The sequence below is a fragment of the Podarcis muralis genome, chromosome 7 (genome assembly GCF_964188315.1).
Source record: "Podarcis muralis chromosome 7, rPodMur119.hap1.1, whole genome shotgun sequence".
Taxonomy (NCBI): domain Eukaryota; kingdom Metazoa; phylum Chordata; class Lepidosauria; order Squamata; family Lacertidae; genus Podarcis; species Podarcis muralis.
The window spans coordinates 37,355,430-37,376,450 of NC_135661.1; the positions used below are offsets into that span (position 1 = coordinate 37,355,430).

At 42.7% G+C, this 21,021-nt stretch overlaps 1 protein-coding gene across 1 annotated transcript in view; it reads right to left on the bottom strand.

Annotated features, from left to right (window-relative positions):
* CDH13 (cadherin 13) overlaps window positions 1–21,021 on the bottom strand; it is a 592,471-nt gene that overhangs the window by 58,696 nt on the left and 512,754 nt on the right. Inside the window, exons 9-10 of the mRNA XM_028740139.2 lie at window positions 16,605–16,787; window positions 14,609–14,862 (exon numbers count right to left, since the gene is read on the bottom strand). Coding sequence (XP_028595972.2) covers window positions 14,609–14,862; window positions 16,605–16,787 — 437 coding nt within the window. The remainder of the gene's footprint in view (window positions 1–14,608; window positions 14,863–16,604; window positions 16,788–21,021) is intronic.

Below are 21,021 nucleotides of genomic sequence, written 5' to 3' on the forward strand. Positions count from 1 at the left end.
GAAATCTCAGGGAGGCCCCAGTGTGTGGACTCTAGTGGGATAACATTGATCTGAGAAAGCTTGATTGATTCAAGATCAAATCAATATTATTTTGATCCTTTGTCGTGGGGCCCCCAAAGGCATGGGGCCCAAAGGCTGGTGCCTACTCTGCCTATTTGATAATCTGGCACTGCTGGGAGGGGGTTAGTCCCCTCCCAGATCTACAATTCCCATAGTTCCCTGTGAAGAGAGATTGATTATTAAATCACTCTGAGAACTGTAACTTGGTAGGGGAAAACAGGAGTCTCCCAATGAGTGTCACCACCCTTAACTAACCACAGCTCCCATAGTTTTGAAGTGGCACCATAGTACTTTAATTGCATGGGGTGAATGTGGTGCAGGATGCTGTTCAGGCCCTTGGCCTGACCCAGCAAGGCTCCTCTCATGTTTTTAAATGTACTCCCACCATGGAGATTTTGCTTGCTAACAGACAAGGGGGACTTTTAGTCCACTATTCTTACACACGCTTAGCTTGTTCCTGTTCCCAGTATAATCAGTGTTACTAGTGCTACAGTAATCCACAGCATCTCCCTGCCTTGTTAGTTGCCACACAGTCTTCAAAGACGGAGAGGCCGGCAGATGAAACGTCTGAAGTGCCTGGACAAAATAAGCCTATTAACTGGCACAGTTCTCAGAGAGAGTGGCTTTTTTCCACCCCAGGAGGCAGCACGGGGGCGGGTAAGGGGAAGGCATCAAAAAGTAGCTCACTCCTGTGAAGCGTTATTCCCATTTAGATCAACAATGTTGCAAGAGGTCAGCAGTTCTCGCTGCCAGAAATCAGGTTAGGACCGGTGTGAAAATACTTTCATAGCCATTGAGCTCTCTGGCTGAAATTCAGTTTAAAACACAGGAACATAGGAATCTGCCTTCTACTGAATTGGACCATCGCTCTATCTTTCTCAGTTATTGTCTACACTGACGCTCCACAGGGTTTCACACATTACCTGGAGATGCTAGGAGCTGAAGCTGGGACCTTCTGCATGTAAAGCAAATGCTCTACCAGTGAGCTGTGGCCCTTCTCCATAAAGATAAAAAAACTGAGTGAGGGAGTTGAAGAGCCCATGAACTGTTCACACCTGGACAGAAGGCTGAGCAATGGAAAGATGCAGAGTATCATTATATAAATTACAGTAGTATGTATGTGTAGAAGCACAATAAACACACATCAGCATATGCAATTTTTATGCAAAACTAGTCACTTTGCCACCCTTTTTTTGGAGATACATCTCTGGCTTTAGGTGATAAGTAAGTAGCTACCCTAAAGGGATTTGCAATCTAGAAAACAACATAAGGGAGGCAACAGAAAAGAAAAAAAATATGGAGGCAAGGGTAAACGAATAGAATGTGTGATTATTGGAGCTACATCTTCTTTGGATTCATTACAGTACAATGTAAGGATCACAGGACCATAGCTGTCAACTTTTCCCTTTTCTTGCAAGGAATCCTATTCGGAATAAGGGAATTTCCCTTAAAAAAGGGGAAACGTTGACAGCTATGCACAGGACTGTGCCAAAGGCTTTGCAGAAAGCCACCCAATATCCTACCTCCCCTCTTCCATCAAATAAAAATGCATGCAAGAAAAGGAGAAGGGAGGTGGTGGTTCCACTTGCCAAGGACGGCCCCAGAAGGGAGAGTTTTCATGTTCACTTTGACAAGTTGCAGTTTCATGCGGAAGAGCAATGGGTAGCTGAGAGCTAAACATGATTAACTTGGATAAGGCAGAAAGCACATCTACTGTTTGAAGATAAAGGATGCCTGAAGTATCAGCAGTGATTGGTGCTTGATTACAAACAGGTGCAAGGGGGGCCCTGGTATTTTAGTAGACTGAAGTGGGCAGAACAACCATCAAAGCCCCAGATACTATAAGCTGATTGCTGGATGAGTTAAGTGAGGTGTAGCTAACTGGAGTGTTTGAGTGTTCTAACTAACAGGTGCCTTCGCAGATGTGTCCCCTACTGCCGTGGGGTTTGGGCTCGCCATGCAGTCATTCAGTGTTAAATTAACACTGGAAGATCCAGCAGTAAGAGATTCCCCCTACTGCACATGCATGGGCATTTACATTTGTGGAGACTGCTAACCCATGTTTCTTCCATTTAACAGATACTGTGAAAATCAGACAATTTGTGCACTCAGTGACAAAGGTTGGGGGAAGAATTAATTGACTTCACATTTTCATGCAATCCTGCCTATTTTGCAAACTGAAACACAACTGTGCTTCAGAACTTGGACCTTACTGAATTTTGTGGTGCAGTTCTTTGACTGAAAAGCAGGCTCAGAAAACACATATATGAGTAAATAGAATGTACAAAACAACATTATATTGGAAGAAATTGCTTTGGGAAATGTGTACATTAGGAGAAATTTGCATGCAAATGAATCTTAGATATTTTCTGCAGACTTTTTTAAAAGTAAAGAAAAAACAACAACCACAAATCGATGTGGAAATGTGAGGCAAACTGAACTTAAGGTGGTGGTGGGAAGATGAATGGAGAAAAACTAAGTTTGACAGAGTCATTCATCCCTAAGCCTTGCATACAGTGTTAAAAGCATTATATCAAAAGCAGGGCTTACTCACAATGAGGCAAACAGGAGCGTTATGTTACACACTAGCAGTAAGAGAAAGATTGGTTTGGTTTTGTGTATGCTTATATTTAAAAGGCCCTTTTAAAAAAACAAAAAGCCTCTTTCCAAATTTGCTGAAGGCAGTGTCAGGCTCTTAACAGCCTGCAAAGACATGCTTGAGAGAGTACCTTGTCTCTCTAATTTGCTCTTCTTAAAAGAAGCAGGAATGGAGGGGGGAGGGGTGGTGATGGGGAAACATTGCCATGATTCATCTGGCCTGGAGGAATGAATTAAAACCTCATACGTGACAAAGAACTGAGAAGGAACAGATAACTGAGTTATCCCACAGGACGTGTGACAATCCAAGGATGCGATGAGACTGAGAAACTGAACAGCATGCTTTATTGTGAGTTATCTATACATATAAGCAGGTTCCCTGCATTCTAACACACTCTAGAGCAGCTTGGGGAGCGCTTTCCCTTCTGGGAGGGGGGCACATGGCAGTGGTGGGTGGGGCAACGGATGCTACTTGTATCCTTGTACTGTAGGGGACAATCTAGCCCAGTGAAAGAAAGAGGTTGCTACACCCACTTACCATCCATGGAAGCAAACAGTGGAGGTTGGCACATCAGGGCAAATGGGGGACTGCTCCACCAACCTTATTCTGAGCCAGCCCTCCCTATTCCTTTCCCAGAGCTATAATTCTGAGTGGCTTATCAATCAATCCCTCTTCCTAGGAAACTCTGGGCAGTGTAGCTCTCTGGGGAAAATTGAGACCTCCTAACAACTCTCAGCACCCTTAACCTATTATCAACAGAACTCTTTTTTGTGGGGAAGCCAAGTGGTATAGTAGCACTTTAAATGTACTCTACAATTGTAGCCAAAGGCTTGCAGGAAAAATGCAGTGTCATTTGGTTGTCTGAATTCCATGGAGAGATCTGCTTGCATCTTGCCTTAGCAGGGAGAGGAGGAGACTTGCTTATTTTCATTTTCATTTCATTTCGCTTTATTCTTTTGCTCTCAAGAGAACGCCGGATTATGTTTTAGGCATTTCATGTATCACACATCAAGTTGAGTTTCTTACACTTGTTATTACACACTGTGCGAAAACACTTTGGGTACTTTATTTATTTATTTATTCTCTCTGGCTCCCTCTCGAAGCTGAGGAAAGATGAAATGCTGCTGCTGCTGTTTGGGAGCTAAGCTGAAGAAAAAGAAGGCAACTGGAAAGGAAAAACAACAATGAAGATGTACAATGCCACTGACAGTTCTGCTGGTGGAAATTATGCCCCCTCCCTTCTGCCTGCTGTGCTGAAGTCCCACTGGGACTTTGACTGGCAAGCTACCTGGAAGGGAATGTGGCTGAGCGGTGGAGCATCTACTTCACTTGCCAAAGGTCCCAGGTTCAGTCCCTGGCATCTCCAGGTAAGGTTGATGCCTTGGAGGTCATTGTAGGCAATGGTGAGCTAGATGGCTCCATGGTCTGACTCTTCTTCGCACAACACATGGATTAAGTGTGGTGGCCATTGACTTGAATGGCTATGAAAGAGGATTAGACAAAGTTATGGCATTCAACATCTACTAGTCACAAGGACTATGCTGTGCTTCCACGGTTGGAGTCAGTAATGTTTCTGAATACCAGTTGCTAGAAACTGCAGGAGGGGAGAGAGCTCTTGTGTTTGGGTCAGAGCTGCCGGCTTCCCACAGGCATCAGGGCGACCCAGGTGAGAACAGGATGCTGAACTAGCACCGTCATTCCCATCATGGCTTTCTGTGGTCCAGTGGTAGGGAAACTGTTGTCCTCCAGATGTTGCTGAACTCCAAACCCCATTGGTTCCAGCCAGGATGCATCTGCATAATCAGCCTCTGTTGCAGTATGATTCCCTCTGGGTCTATTTGTAGGACAGCACTGCAGTGCCACTAGCCTGCTGCCTGCAGCTCCGACTGAAGGAGTGGCAAAGCTTTTCAGCTAAATGCAAGCAAATGAAGCCCCCCCTTCTTCCATAGTAACGGTGATTCACTTGTCTCCCCAAATTGACAGATTTTGTCTTACCCCAGAAAATAACACAGTTATTCCATAGGCCATATACTTCAGGGCTATTTCTTTTTTGCCAGTCTGTTATGTGTCATTTTAATTGCCACCCAAGACATGTATGTGCCATATTACAGGGTGGTGTAGTGGTTAGAGTGCTGGGATGGGACTCAGCCATCAGTCTCACCTGGAGCCATTCACCGTCACTGAGTATAACCTACGTAACATTTGGGTGGGGATGAGAACAGGAGGTTTACCCATTGAAATAATTAAACCAAGTTACTCATGTTCATTAACTCTGAGTATGACTTGCATTGGCTACTAACCAAGGTCTGCTTCTTTAAAATTATTGGAGGAAATGAAATAAATAAATATTATGCCTATGTTATATTTTAAATTCTTTTAAACGCCAACTTATTGGATGGGTGAATTGTTTCATTGATTGTTCTGTAAAACTGCTTTGTGACCTTCTGTGGTGAAAAGTGGTCTGTAAATATTGGAAATATTAAATAAACACATAAATGGGCTCTGCTGGCAAACAATTAGCTTGGCTACATGATTAAGATTGGGTTTATCATTTCTCCAAAGACTCCAAAGTTATGGCTTCTCTCAAGTGATGAAACCTGCGTTCTGCTCCTTACACTGGATTTCCTTATGTAATGATCAAGCTTTACATTATGGGCACAGGACCTACGGCTGGTTATAAGCTCTGAAGAACTTCAGTTCATGGGTGACTTATGGTCTCTCTGCTGCCTAACAAAGTGCATAATTTCACTTACACTCAGAAGCTATTTTACAGAAATTGGACCTCTTATTACAAAGTTAATAGAAAAAACACTAGTTGAACTCCATGAGGTATTTTTCCTATTACTGTAATATTACAGAAAGCTATTGGGTGAAAAATGAGTGCTCATATGTTCCAACCATTTCCTAAACGAACCTAAGTGCAATTCTAATAGCAAATGCTGCATGAGGTTATTGAAAGAAAAATGGTAGGGAGGAGGGTGGGTGTTTTTGTGGTTTTTTGAAAGGGTGTCTCATTTTACTGGAGGCAGTCTTGTCATAAAATGCCATCTCATTGGGCAATTATAGAGGCAGGACTCTGGGAAAAATTGCTAGTGCTATTGAAAGGCTCTGGGCTTTCTTAGGGATTTTTCGTGTGTTTGCCTGAACCACAAGAGCAGCAGGGACAAAAGTGTTCTGAGAGTCGATGAACAGAGGGAGGTTGTTTTGCAGGACACTCATGGACAACAGCCACTTCAACTTGTGGCAAGAGCTGCACAGTGTTAGCTAATATATGTTTAGTCCACTCTTTTAACTTCCTTTTGCATAATTTTGTAGAATCTGCAGCAACAGGAGCCCTCACACAGGACCCAAGCACAACAGCATTCTCCCCTCCTGTAGTTTCTACCAGCAGGTATTCAGAAGCAATCACTACCTCTGACCATGGAGGCACAACATAGCCATTGTGGCCAGAAGTTGTTGATTGCTTTCTCCTCCATGAATTTGTCTGATTCTCTTGTAAAGCCATACAAATTGGTGACCATCAGTGCCTCCTGTGACCAAGGGCAGACTCTGGTCTTTCAGATTTCAGCGGTGCCCTGCTCAGTTCAGGACATCATAGTTGTGATGCCCTGAAGTGCCCCCTGGGCTAGGTGCCCAGCTCAGCAGAACCAGTTGCACTGCCCTAAATCCAACTCCGCTGTGAGAGCAAGTTCATTAAGGTAACTATGTGCTGTGTGAATAAGTACTTCCTTTTATCTGTTCCGAGTCTTCCAACATTCAGCTAAAAAGATGAAAATTCTCAGACTACTGAGGAGGTGGAAGCAAGGCTATTAATTTAGGCCTATAGATTTATTATATTTTCTGTCTACACAAGGAAAGAAATTGTCTGACTTAAGAGCCTGGAGGCAAGCTTTTCAAACTCTGGAAGGCATTTTTAGCAATGAATGAGTGCCTAGCTGCAGACATGCAGACACGTTGGGCTCAAGAATCTCTAGGTGTGTGTGTGTGTGTGTGTGTGTGTGTGTGTGTGTGGTGCTTTTTGAAATGAGATTGCTGAGTAATCCAACAGCAAGCTTATTGGTCCATGCCTACAATAAAGAGAGTGAAAAATTAATCCCCACGCCATTACGGCAAGGAATGATAGTTCTCAGCTCCCATCACGTTTTGACAGAGAGTGCTCAGCTCTGCTTGATGAAGCCAGCAGCAGAGTATGAAATACATTTCTAGAATTAGTTTCATGACTCATAGCTTATGCTTTCATTGCTCACAGAGGGCTGGTGATTGGCAGCATAAGTAGGGACAACAGAAGTAAGTTACTTCTTGCTCTGCTTAGTTTCTGCAATGCTTGGGAGTTGGGTTGAAGAGCCACTTCGCAAACAGAACTTCAGCAGATCAGTGTCCCTTGTAAATGGTTTTAGGCAGACTCCATCTCTTTACATACATAAATTAAATATCCAGATCTGATTTGTTTTCACTTTCCCAAGAAGCTTCCCCTTGGCATTTCCCGCATCTTGCAGCTGATAATTGCCGGCTGTGCTACATCAAATCATAGATGCGAAATGATCAAGTTATGCTGAGTTATTGTTAGTGCTGGTTTTAGTAGGGTTTTTCCTCTCTCCCCACCCACTCTCTAAATGAAAATGGTTTTAAAATGATGGTATAAATGTTGTTCCTCTTTTGGTGTATATTTTGAAAACTGAATCAGTAAAAAATTGCTCTGGAACATTGATTCAGGAATTCATTCAATGAACGTAGAATAAATTTGGAAGGGTTCCTCAATGTGAGCATCTCCTCACACAACTATACCAAAGAGACCACCTCAAGCAGCTTCATGGCTTTTCTCCAGATCACCAGCCATGAAATAGCATTACTTTTCTCCAGTACATGCGCTGGATGAAGTAGACTTTTGCCAAATAAAACTCAAGTCATGGAAGGATTTTTAGTTTCCACATAACCTTCTCCTTTTTGCTACTATGGATAAATGTAGCTACTCATTTCTCACCTGGAATCTCTTTAAGAAGTTACCTAGAATCATATCTAGGTGGGCAACCTCAGGCATGGGACCAAATCTAGCCCTCTGAATACTACCCAGGCCATATCCTGCAATGCTCCTGCTTTATATCCTGTATGTTTTTGCTGAGTCCCTGAACTATGGCAATGCCTTTTGCTTGTCTGGATGAAGAAAAGAGAGGTGTGTGTAGAAACCATCTAGAAATTGGCTCAGGGCCAGGGATGTGGGGGTTCAGGAGAATGCCAAGGACAGTGAATGGGAGAGGGGGGGGCTGATCTGTGTGGCAACCTGATAATGTTTGTGCAGATGGAACATTTGTAACAGTATGATGTTGAATATATATATATATATATATATATATATATATATATATAATCACATACCCATATTTTCAGATAATATGTGTGCCAATTAAATATAGCTATTTAATCAATTAGACATGCTGCAAAACCATAATCAACCATGCTCCCGCCTTTGCAAGAGAAAGATCAACTCACATCATTTCCCGAGAATGAAAGTTGCAGTAATATATTTACATAAATAATTAAAACTCCAGAAGCACAGTAGGTAATAAAAATATATTGCCACAATAAAATATGAAAGCAGAGAGCATTGCTTTAATTAAAAATTACCACTACAGTGCAGTAAACAACTTATTTATACTTAGTGTGAAGCCTTAACTCTTGGAAGGCTCTGGACTTGTTGAGCCCATGGTGGAAAGAAATACCTTGAAGGATCTTTCCATAAAGACATATTTCTGAAGCTGGTAAATATGTTTAATTAAGATCTACTGTTAATAATAGATTTCTGAGAATGAGGTTCTTCTTTTAATTTCCCATGGTAGGGAACATTATTAAATTTGGCCTTTAACATCTCTTTGACACACACACACACAAATGTTCTGATTAACAATTCTGAGATGGGGAAGAGGCTCTCAAAATTAAACTCTTAAATCTGTTATAAAACTGACAGGAATCCCTGATTAAGAAATCAAAGTTCGTAATTGTGATTTGGAATCTATTAATCATTGGCTTGTCTTAACTGTTGCATAATAAATGGTTTGGGGTCCTACTTCCCCCGACTTCCAAGAAAAATGACACAATAAATAGAAAACTTAACGTAAGGTTAACTTAACAGTAGAGATGGCGCTGCGTCTAATGACCAATATTCAGGTGTACCATATAAAGATTTGTCATCAATGCTACCAGCTGCAGCTAAGACAGGCAACAGCAAGAAAATAGAAAACTTAGGAAGAACATTCAAGGAATGGGAAATTTTAATATGGCAATATCCTTTAACTGAAAGATGGAGAAAGCAAGCAAAATTAAAAATGTAAAAAGAAATCCAGTAGGGATGGTGATGTGCTCTGCCCAGTGACATTTCTTCTTCCAAACCAGGGAGAGTTTAATTTTAATCTCACCCAAGCCAATGTTCCCGAGTGTTTGAGTACACTATTTTTCTTGCATTCTGAACATTGCACATATCAGGCTAGTTTATGTTGCTCATTACCAGAAGTCTGGAGAATCTCCTAGTTATTCACCAAGCAACCTGAAGATGCTCCCTTTGCATTAAATAGCTGTGCAGCTCAGGAATAAGGCTTTCCAGGAACATTTTCACCCACAACAGCTAAATAAGTATACAAGCACATGTTTCCATTAGGCCTCTGTTAATAACAGGGAACGTTATACAGACAACTGCTGGTTTTCAGATTTCAGCAGCCAGTTGTGAAAAGCTAATCCAGTGATAACAGTCAGAGGACTGGACCAAATCAGCCCGTGTGATCCACACATCCCCGGGTCACATTTTCCAAGTGTTCAGTTTGCACCATTTTCCAAGTCTTGCACAATTAGGATGTGTGTGTGTGTGTGTGACTCTATCAACTTCAGTTTCCCCCAGTGACTCATTGTTCTTGCTTTAAGTTCAGTTTGCACCATTTTTCATATCAGTTCACAAATTCATCCCCTCAAAAAAAAAAAAAAAAAAAAAATCACATTGACCAGTGTGATGTGATGCTTTGAATGCTGGATTTTGACCTGAGAGAACAAGCTTTGAATCCCCACTCAGCCATGATGTTTCATGAGGATGTTGTGAGGATAAAACGGGGAGGGGGAAACCATGTACACCTACTTGAGCTCCTTGGAGGAAAAGGTAGTATCAAAATGTAATGAATAAATAGTACTTTCAATATTCAATTTACATAATGCATTTTCACGCATTATTTCCACCAATATGTGCATTCTTGTGCACATTTTCCCCTAATGCATGCTGTTTGGGACACAGTTTTGGTGGTGGGTTGGGTTTGGAGAAGTGCATTGCAAAATTTTAAATAATGCAAATTTAGAAGGGGAGCTATGTTTGGTTTCACATATTGGCCTGGGAACAGTGAATTAGTTAGATTTTCATTTTCATTTACTTGACAAAAATTATATACCACTTCATTGTAAGAAAATCTCTAAGTGGCTTACACGATTATATAATAAAACATTTTAAAAATTCCCAATAAAAACAGATATTTGAAAACATTCAAAAGGTGATTAAAATCAACATTAGCTGAAATATCCCTCAGTACAACGGTATGCTCTTGTGAAGCCACTCAGTTTTCTCAGCCTCTTCCTTATTTCCACTGGTTCCCCCACCTTCCAAACCCTCCCCTGCTAACATCCTTGTTCGTGTGGAATCTTTGCCTTGCCCCCAACCTCATGGCTTTGCTTTTCATGTTGTTATTGCTGCTCTTTTTGAGATGTTCAGCCTGAGGAAAGCAAAGCTTTCCTAGAGGGAACAGAGAGAAAGATCCTGTGGCTTGGAAGTGCAAGCGATGGTCTAAGCGATGTCATGAGCTCTGGGAGCCTCTTCCGTTTAGGTTCTGCGCCATTGTTATTCAGGATTGCTAACACCTCAGCAGGAGATTGCGACTGGCGGTACATGGCCAAGGGGATTTCTGCCGTTCTGTCTGGCTAGGTTATGCTATTTGCAAAGCAAATGATCGCCCCGACGAGCCATTAATACCAGCTGTGATTTGGATTTGCAACATAATCATTATAGGAATTGCCAAAAATCGCTGGGCCTGGTTGAGGGGGGAGGGGAGCAGTGGAGGGATCTGGTATTCAAGGCAGATTGAGGATAATAGCAGCCCACAGTCTGTCTCACACCTTTGGTCTCTGGAGACAGCATCCCTTCCACTGCGAAAGATCAAACACTGCAAATAATTAATGAGCCTGTTCTTGTCAAAATAGCTCCCTTGGAAATAGTTACACCTGTCAATAACTTGAGCGCCATATTTGTAATCAAAAAGGCCAACCCCCATCAGGGAATACAGGACTTCTTCAATACAAGCTAGGTTTTAAGTGATGCACCTGGGAAGTAGCTGGCTGTGGTGATGGTAGTCATATATTGATGCTCTGACACATAATAAAAATTCCTCAGCACTTGTCCATCCATCAGCAGCCACCCCTGAGAACAGCAAATGACACCAGGAATCCCTGGAGCAAAGACTAAAACAAAATGAAGTGGGTAAACCTGAATTTAATAAATAAATTTCCCAAAAAAATAAACAGGGGAGATGACACCTGTTAAGGGCAGAGCTCATAGTTATTTATGACACAGGTGCATGAAATATTCATACTCTGCTTTAACTAGGTGTTTTAACAACATGGGGAATTGAACCCTCTAATTATCTACCCTAACTTTTCTCACCTAACATTGCAATTTGCAACGCTCGTATCTGCTTAAATTCTCCTTTGCATTGTTTCCACTTCTGCTTTACTCAAGCCACATGCACCCAAATGACTCCACTGCTTGTTTGTATACACCACGAGTGCAATGATCAGCAGAAATGTTTTTTTAGCAGAATGAGTTATGTGCTTCTGGGCTGAGCCAACACTCTGCTATCTGAGCCAGCCCCTTTCAGGGCTCGACTGCTCTTGGGGTAACAGGCCATCTAAGACTCAAATGCCTACAAGATGAAAATGCAGAACTCCATCTTCCATCCTGTGCCCTCTGGAGTGAACCTACCTAATATGCACTTCATGAAGTGATACATGAAGTGAAGTTCAGCCATCCTTCAAAATTTGCACTTCTCATGATTTTGGGATGCAGTTCTCCAGTCAAAACATGTATACAAAAATATGTATATTAGGAGAAAGTGTGCATAAAGTTACACATATCTGTGAATATAACATACAAAATTGCATTATATTAGGAACAATAGTAGTGATGTATGGAAGTGAGAGCTGGACCATAAAGAAGGCTGATCGCCGAAGAATTGATGCTTTTGAATTATGGTGCTGGAGGAGACTCTTGAGAGTCCCATGGACTGCAAGAAGATCAAACCTATCCATTCTTAAGGAAATCAACCCTGAGTGCTCACTGGAAGGACAGATCCTGAAGCTGAGACTCCAATACTTTGGCCACCTCATAAGAAGAGATGACACCCTGAAAAAGACCCTGATGTTGGGAAAGATTGAGGGCACAAGGAGAAGGGGACGACAGAGGACGTGATGGTTGGACAGTGTTCTCGAAGCTACCAACATGAGTTTGACCAAACTGCAGGAGGCAGTGGAAGACAGGAGTGCCTGGCGTGCTCTGGTCCATGGGGTCACGAAGAGTCGGACATGACTAAACAACAACAACAACAGGAACAATAGCTCTGTGAAGAATGTTGCTAGATTTGTGTACTGAATGTGTGCATTAAGAGAAATGAGCGCTCAGGACAATGTGCAATAATTAGAAACAGAGAGAAACCAAAATGGGCAGCTTTATCCATCCATCCCTAGCTTGAGATATTGCTAAGCACAGGAGTTAGCACTGATTCCTCCAGAATGGAAACAGATGGGCAGAAAGAATGTAGCAGCTGTGCATGCTGCCAACTCGAGCCACCCTCATCACATGCACCAATGCTGGAGGAATGCAACAGCTATGGCCTCCTGATACAAATATAAACTCTGTAAAATGTGAGAGAGTAAGTTCCCACTTCACACATGACTGCTTCTATATCACTCCCAGGGACATGTAAGAGGTTCCACCCAGGATTGGTCTTCTTGTCATGTATGTATAGCAAAGAAGTGCTGTTGACGCTGTTAAGAAGAAGAGGAAGAGTTTGGATTTGATATCCCGCCTTTCACTCCCCTTCAGGAGTCTGAAAGCCGCTAACATTCTCCTTTCCCTTCCTCCCCCACAACAAACACTCTGTGAGGTGAGTGGGGCTGAGAGACTTCAAAGAAGTGTGACTGGCCCAAGGTCACCCAGCAGCTGCATGTGGAGGGGCGGAGACGTGAACCCGGTTCCCCAGATTACGAGACTACCGCTCTTAACCACTACACCACACTGGCTCTCAGAGGAGAGTTCTGTGGCTTGTGTGTCATGCAAACAATCAAGGAATACCAGGCATGCAGAAGGACATCTCTGTCCGTTTTCAAGAATAATAGAGAGGTGGGTGGAAACAGATATGTGGAAGGGCTGAGAGAAGGTAGGGCCCAACAGATATGCCCAAGGCTGAGAGAAGGTAGGGATTTTGCAGTGTCAAAGCTATAGTTCTGCAGGATTGCTCTAAAGTGGGTCCACAAATGTTAAGGCAGAGACTGGATTTCAGAGATGGAAGAATGTTCAAAGAAAAGGAAGCACCAGTCAGGAAGAAAGAAGAGCCCCCAAACAGGTAAGTTAGGAGACATCATGGCAAAAGCCCCGAGTCACCTCCAAGCTCCTTGCTTCTGGGGCTTCTGGGAAGCATAAGCCACCCCAATTTGCACTTGCTGCAAAAGACAATTCTAGCTGATATCAGTGAAAGACACAACCCCTTTGAGGAAACTTTGTGGGCTGCTTCCTCATGCATTAAAAGCAGTGGTGAAGGCCACACCTGTGCAAGCAGAGACTCCAAATGTACACTGGCAAATTCATGGGGCTGTGGACTGGAGTGGCAATCATCTTCAAAGGTCCACACATCCATCCATGCATTACATGTCATTAACAATGATGCCAGTTGCAGACAGTTTGGATGTCAGCTGGCTATCACAGGATTTGCTGTTTCTATATTCCCAAGCCATCCCTACTCCAAACAGCCAGTCAATTTTAGAGTGAAAAACCTATAGTTTCTCTCTCCACAGGGATGTGCAAAAGTGCCGGTAGATGAGAATAATCTGATATATTTGCACATACTGTGGCCGCAGGAGGTTCAGAACAGGAAACCACATTCATATGTCACAAAATAGTATTGTAATTGATTCTCTATCCTTTAAACATGAGACAATGGCAGCATTTAATAGTCCACACACTTCCTTGGAGACAGGGACTACGTGTGTGATATTACCAGATACATCATTCTGTAGAATTGATCCTGGGTGGTCTTTCCCCCTTCTAAAAGTAGGTGCTTTGTTTAATGTCAATGCTTCAACTGAAGGACATTTATTTCCCAGTAGCACTGGAAAATTGGGGCAAATAGCTATCATTTCACCAGTGAGTGTGAGAACTAAATACTGTATGAATATCATTTGGCCTATTAAAAAAAGGAGGCATTCCCCCACCCCACCCTGTTACCTGCCTTAACTATTTTGTCCAACATTATATAGCAGAATAAATTACACGTTCACATAATTTAAAGCAAGAGAACTTGAACAGATGTCCCAACTTTTATATGTTTCTTTGTGCACCTGAAGCATAGGAGCATCAAGCCTCCCAGTACAGTTTCTGAAAATCAAGATCCAGTTTTTCAAATTGGTCTTTTCAACGTGAATTTTATCCAATTTTCAGTCTTTGTTTCTAAATTATTTGACAGTGTTCAAATCAGGACATGTGTTAGGACAGGCATCCCATCAATCAATCAATCAATCAAATAAATATAAAAGCCAAATGGTTCTTAATTTGAAATATTTGCAAACCTCAATATTAGCATTTCTTTTTTTAAAAAAATCAAGTTCATGAGAAATTACTAGTCATAGTAAGCTGGGATTCAGGAATATTCTACTCACTTTATAGTCTGATGTTGCAAGGTGTCTGGATCTGTGGCATTGACTGTTAACACAACACTGCCAATGGGGATGTTTTCTTTTTTGGTGATAGTCATTGGGTCTGGGTGGAAAACAGGGGCTTCATTGACATCCAGAACCGTGATCTGAACAGTTGCTGTGGAACTGGTGTCATATGCTATGTCTGGAACTAATGGATCTTCATTTTCTACTTTGATCAGGAGTGTGTGGAAAGCTGAAATCTCACAGTCCAAAGGCTGAAAAGCAAGAACATAAGAACATAAAAAGAGCCCTGATGGATCAGGCCAAATGCCATCCTAGTCCAACACCCTGTTCTCACAGTGGCCAGCCAAATAGAATGTATCAACCAGGTTTAATAGCCACTGATAGCTTTATTGTCCATAAATTTGCCTAATCTTATCCAAATTGGTGGCCTTTGCTACCTCTTGTGGGAGTGAATTCCATACCTTTACTACGCACTGTCGAATATTGGGTTAAACCATTGCTAGTCTCTCATCAGTGATAAACAGGAAATGTTGCCTCCTTCTCAAACAGATTTCTCCCTCTCTGTGCAACCATGAAGTCTAGAAACTTGCAGGAACTTCTTTCAGTGTTTCCTATTCTGGATTGATCCTATGTATGAATGCAGAGCCCTGCTGGATGTGGCCTATCTAGTTTGGCATCCTAGTCTCACAGTGGCCAGCTAGATGCTTATGGGAAGCATACAAGCAGTACCTGAGCACAACAGCACTCTACTCTCCTGCAGTCCACAACAAGTGGTATTCAGAAGCACACAGAATCCAACAGTCAGGATACAATATAGCCACCAGCACTGGTAGCCATGTTGCACATACCACAGCCTGTGTTGACTTATGTTGATGCTCACAACACAAGGTCCTTCAGACCAATAAGTTACTTGCGGCTCCTGTATCCTCCTCTGGTAAGTCAAAGAAGGCCCAGAAGAAATCCAGGTTTGCTGGACCATTAGGTCCAGTCATGACTGACTCTGGGGTTGCAGCACTCATCTTGCTTTATTGGCTGAGGGAGCCGGAGTACAGCATCCGGGTCATGTGGCCAGCATGACTAAGCCGCTTCTGGCAAACCAGAGCAGCGCACGTAAACACCGTTTACCTTCCCGCCAGAGCGGTACCTATTTATCTACTTGCACTTTGACATGCTTTCGAACTGCTAGGTTGGCAGGAGCAGGGACTGAGCAACAGGAGCTCACCCCATCGTGGGGATTCGAACCGCCGACCTTCTCATTCGCAAGTCCTAGGCTCTGTGGTTTAACCCACAGCGCCACCCACATCCCTTTTGCTTCTCATAGTTAAAGATAAATTTAAAGAAGAGGTAGGCAGCTTGCAGACTATGAGCCAAATGTGGCCCGTTGCCAATCACTAGTTCTGTCTTCCTTCTATGTGATTCTGTACTTTTGTTTTTTTAAAAAATTCCAGCCAAATTGCTCAAATCCCTCTTCAAGAGGGAGACACAACTGCCTGAAACATGCAGTCTAAACTTCCCACACAGTCTAAACTTCCCACATTTCTCACAGCAATCAATTACTCCCCTCAGAAAATTCCTGCTGGGTACTTCATGGCTAGCTTAGCAAGCAGCATCGTATCATTAGAAATGAACAATGGCAGAGGTGGTGAGCCTTTTTCAGCCCCAGGGTCACATTTCCTTCTTTCTGAACAGCAGACTAGTTTCTACACTCACCCTCTAGCCTTCAAACAAGGGTCAGGGGCAAATTCCAGCCAAGCAAAAACACTCAGGGTGTGAAACATGACCACTGAGGGATGTGGCCTGCAGAGATTTCTGAGGGCCTGATAGGGAGCTCTGGAGGGCCACTGCTGATTCACAGGCCTTAGCTTCCCCACCTTAGCCTTAGCTTTCCCCACAGAAACCTCTGGAAATTTAAAGCAATTCTGAAAAGGGGCAACATAAGACATTATGGCCATTCTTTAGATGTCTAAGAGGCACAGCTAATCCTTCTGCTCACCTTGACAACTGACAGCATCCCTTCATTGTTCTTGGGGTTCGTATGGATTTCAAAGCTCTGTCCTGGGTTGCCATTGATGATGGTATAAACCGCTCTCCATGCTCCTGTTGCCGGGTCATCCCGATCCTCCACAGTCAGATTGACAATCACACCCGTGCTGCCTTCCTTCACCGTAGCTTGGAACTCAAAATTAATAAAGAAAGCCATAAATGTTACTACCATCAAACAAATGACCACAGTCGGCACAACAAATTTGTTTAAGGTGTTATTAATTATTCACCACAACCAAAGGGAAAATGTAATCCTTGAGTGAAACTGAAATTTTACAGGCCATAAATAATGCAGTCAGAGAGCGTAAAGTATAAGAAACGGTATTACAATTTCTCTGCTCTGATTCTTGAAAGATTAAAGATAAAGAACCACATGATTGTTGAGACAGGCTTTGAAAACTCTCCAGAATAATAAAAAAGATGAAATCTTTTGTTAACTCCTCTTAATATAAAGAGATTTAATATACAATACATAAAGGTGCTTTGGAATACAATGCTTAGAGAAGGAAATGCATTAAGAATGCTTTTAAGAGCAGAGTGCTTTAAAGGTGATTTTTACTCATCTTGATTATTTTCCCTCTCTACTTGAACCATAATATTTCATTGTCCTTTCCAGTCGGTATGGACGACGGTGTTCTTTGTAATAAAATAACCGGAGGATCTCCGAAAGCTTATTCCCCAAGCTATCCAGTTCCCCTTTAAGTGTTCTTTCCATTTAAAATTTTCCACAGAGCTGGAGGAAACCTTGATGGGGATAGCATTGTAACCATTTACAGCCTAGGTGGAAAGACTTTTACATGGTCCAAGTCAACTTTGAAGTAACCCAGCATGGAGTCAACTTGACCTGGTTTTGTTCAATGCCTGTTGCTTATGGACAAAGAGCAAAGGTGCAAAGAGAATCCAAAGTGATGATGAGTAGGTGGCAACATCCTGATTTTAATGAAGCTTCCTCCACTACTACCCAGGATGGCTAGGTTCCACCTGCACTGTTGGAGCCAGTGTGCCTCTAAGTACCAGTTGCTGGGAATCACAAGAGAAGAGAGTGTTGTTGCACTCGGGACTTGCTTGTTGGCTTTCCATAGCCGCCTGTCTGGCCACTGAGAAAGCAGGATAGTGAACTAGGTGGGCCTATGGGCTAAACCAGAAGGGTTCTTCTTATGTTCTTCTTATGCTAGGAACCACAAGTCAGAAGAGAGCTGTTCCACTCAGATCCTGCTTGTGGGCTTCCCGGAGGTTGGCTGCTGTGAGAACAGGATACTGAGCTAGAATGGTGTTTGGTCTGATCCAGCTGGGCACTTCTTATGTTCTAATTAGCCAGTGCCAACTACCCATTTTGCTGCATTCCTTTTGGGTAGGTAACAACACTGCTCAAAGAAGCCATGATATTTTCTCTTTTATCCATCTCTTTGTGCTCATGCATGTGCCTCTGGAGCTCAAACCCATAGAGAGCAGCCCCTTCAAATTATTGGCAAAGGGATCTCAGCCCCTAGGAGATGGCTCCTATGGGTGGCAGTATTGCTTCTGAATACCAGTTCTTGGAGAGTGTGCTCTTGTTCTCAGGTTCCTACTTGCAAGTTTCCCACAGGCATCTGGTTGGCCACTGTGAGAACAGGAGGCCGGACAAGGTGGGCCATTGATCCAATTGATCAGGCTCATCTTATATTCTTATAGTGCAGTGCCAAAAAATTATGTTGCATTTTCCCATCAATTAATGGGAAAAGAAACAGCACCTAAATTTATCAAAGTGTGTAGAGGAAACTCACTGAAATTCCCATGAATAGGGTGCAGGTTTTTTTTTTATGTGCTTAGCTTTTAAGAAGGCCAAGTGGTGTTTGCGAGTGTCCTTTCTTTCTTCAAATCATCTCACCAGTGGTTTGTACTTTGCAGCTTCCACAGATTTCTGCACTTTAGTTTAAGCCCAGGGTAAGGTGTCAGGAGGTAGCTCCTCCCATCAGGTTTTTTTTTTTTTTTTTTAAGATCAGGAATAGCAGATAAACAGGAGAAATTTCAGGGTGTTGGGGAAATGTTTACTGGGCAGGAAAACACATACACAACCCTTAGACACCTCACAAAAATAACGGAAGCTCAAAACGCTGCATCCCCATAATAAAGGAATTCTCAAATATCCTGAGAATGAGCCCCCCCCCCATGCAAGCTGATTTTATAGAGGAGGGGTGGGGAAACAAAGTTTTGAAAAACTAGAGGAAAGATTTCAGCACACAGCGTAATAGAAATACCCACATGAGAGCATTAGATCATACATCACTAACACTGAAAATAACATGAACATAGCAACCCCCTTTAAAGTTGGAAAAAATAGTTAGACTGGGAGAAGTTGTGCTGGTAGCCAAACCTCCAGTGACTGTTAGATATGATTAGATTATGCATTAATTGATTTTCTTCGTCTTTAATATCTACACATCCCTGAAGCACCACAGTCAATTGAGAACAAAATAGATGAGTCCAGATGTGTATTTAAGCTGTTGCCATCAGCATCCATCTAAAAACCATCACTTAGTAATGGCATACCTTGGGCCAAATCCCCAATTGGTTTAAACTGGGTCAGCAGATTTATACTTGTTCACATGCCAGCTGAGACATTCTCCCTGGCAAGTTTCACCTCCTAAAAAGATTTATTCATCTCATTGCAAACAACTGGCCGCAAGCAGAAACTTCAAATCCTCAAGTGCAACTTCGCATTGATTTACATGTCCAGATCTGCACCTTGAGAACATGGATGAAAAAGACCTCTACTGAGATAGACATGTGCTGAAATTGCCACATGGCTTATCTGTTTACTGCCATTTGCATCCCACCTTTCTCCACGTAATGGGAGCCAAGGAATATTGTGTCACACAAATGACACACCTCAGCCTGCATGGGTCAGAGCCCTGTTGGATCAGGCCAAAGTCCATGTAAGTTTAGCATCCTATCACAGTGGCTAACCAGGTGTCTGAAAAGGAAGCCCACAAGCCTGACCTGAACTCAGCAGCATTCTCCCCACTTGTGATCCCCAGCAACCGATATATGGAGGCTTACTGCCTTTGACACTGCAGGTAGAACATAGCCAGCATGGATAGTCTTCTCCTCCACTAATTTGTCTAACTCCCCTTTTTGAAGCCATTCAACTTGGAGGCCATCACTACAGTATGCAGTAGCAAACTCTATAGTATGACCCCACTCACTCTCAATTTATAGTTTTTGTGTGTGTTTATAAAGGGAGATCTGATCACAGATCCAGCTTATTTGCTCCTAAATTTAATGTGCCACTGCTCATTTCAGTCACTACAGAATGCAGCAGGAAATATGCAGGTGAGGTCGTTCCACACAGCTCCATGTGGGACCTCTCAGTCAGCTAAAAAGCCAAACTGTTTGAAAATGACCTACTCAATCACCCATGCACACAAAGCCTTATTGTAATGGGATAGTCGCTTTGTATCCCATACAAATATTGGGCAAAGTGCTCAGTAGGAGAATCAGTAACTAGACTCTGTGGCTTTGCCAAAGGTACAGATTTCTGTCACAGACTGTGGTGCCAACGCGGTTTGAATTAAAGAGCCTCGGAGAGCAGCAAATGTAACGAAAGAGAAAACATGGTCTGGATTGATGAGCATCAAACCCAATGAGTCATTAGGATTCCACCCGCTGGGAGCACCAGTTGAGAATAACCAAATTAAAAGTGCAAGTCACTTTGCATTAATCTGGGAATCGTTCCTTGGCTGAAGGTGCTTGGTGCATCCTATCTCTGTGTTTGTTTTCCCTCGTAGAGCTCACAAATGATGAAAAATGACAGGAGATACATCAGCTCCAGAAGAGAATGGCTAGAGAGCCAAGAAATGTCATTCCCTCCTCTGAGATTTGCCTCCAAGAAAAGAAACATTTGTTTGAAACTGGATCAGAGGATGTACTCTGGGAACACAGGAAGTTGCCTTTTACAGAGTCAGGCCATTGGTCCATCTAGTTCAGTATTGCCTACACTGACTGGCAGCAGCTCTACAGGGTTTCAGGCAGGAGTCTCTCCCAGCCGTCGCTGGAAGTACTGGGGACTGAAACTGGGACTTTCTTGCATGCAAAGCTTTGCCACTGAGCTACTGTATAATGCAGTGTCAAGCAGCTTCAAACATGTTTTACTGTTACCATGTGCTGCAGCTTATTGCTTGTTTTGCTCAGTTTAATGTGCTCCCAACATGTCAACAATATATATATAATTAAAGCAAAGTGGACACAGCTTGGACTGTTTGTGCCACAGCCTGTTTGTTGTTCAGGCATCACAGAAGAAATGTACAGATCCCCCCCTTCACTGCCACCCAAATATCATGGGTTCAGTTAAGCCACATTCACACCGTTATGATAGCACTTTAAACAGT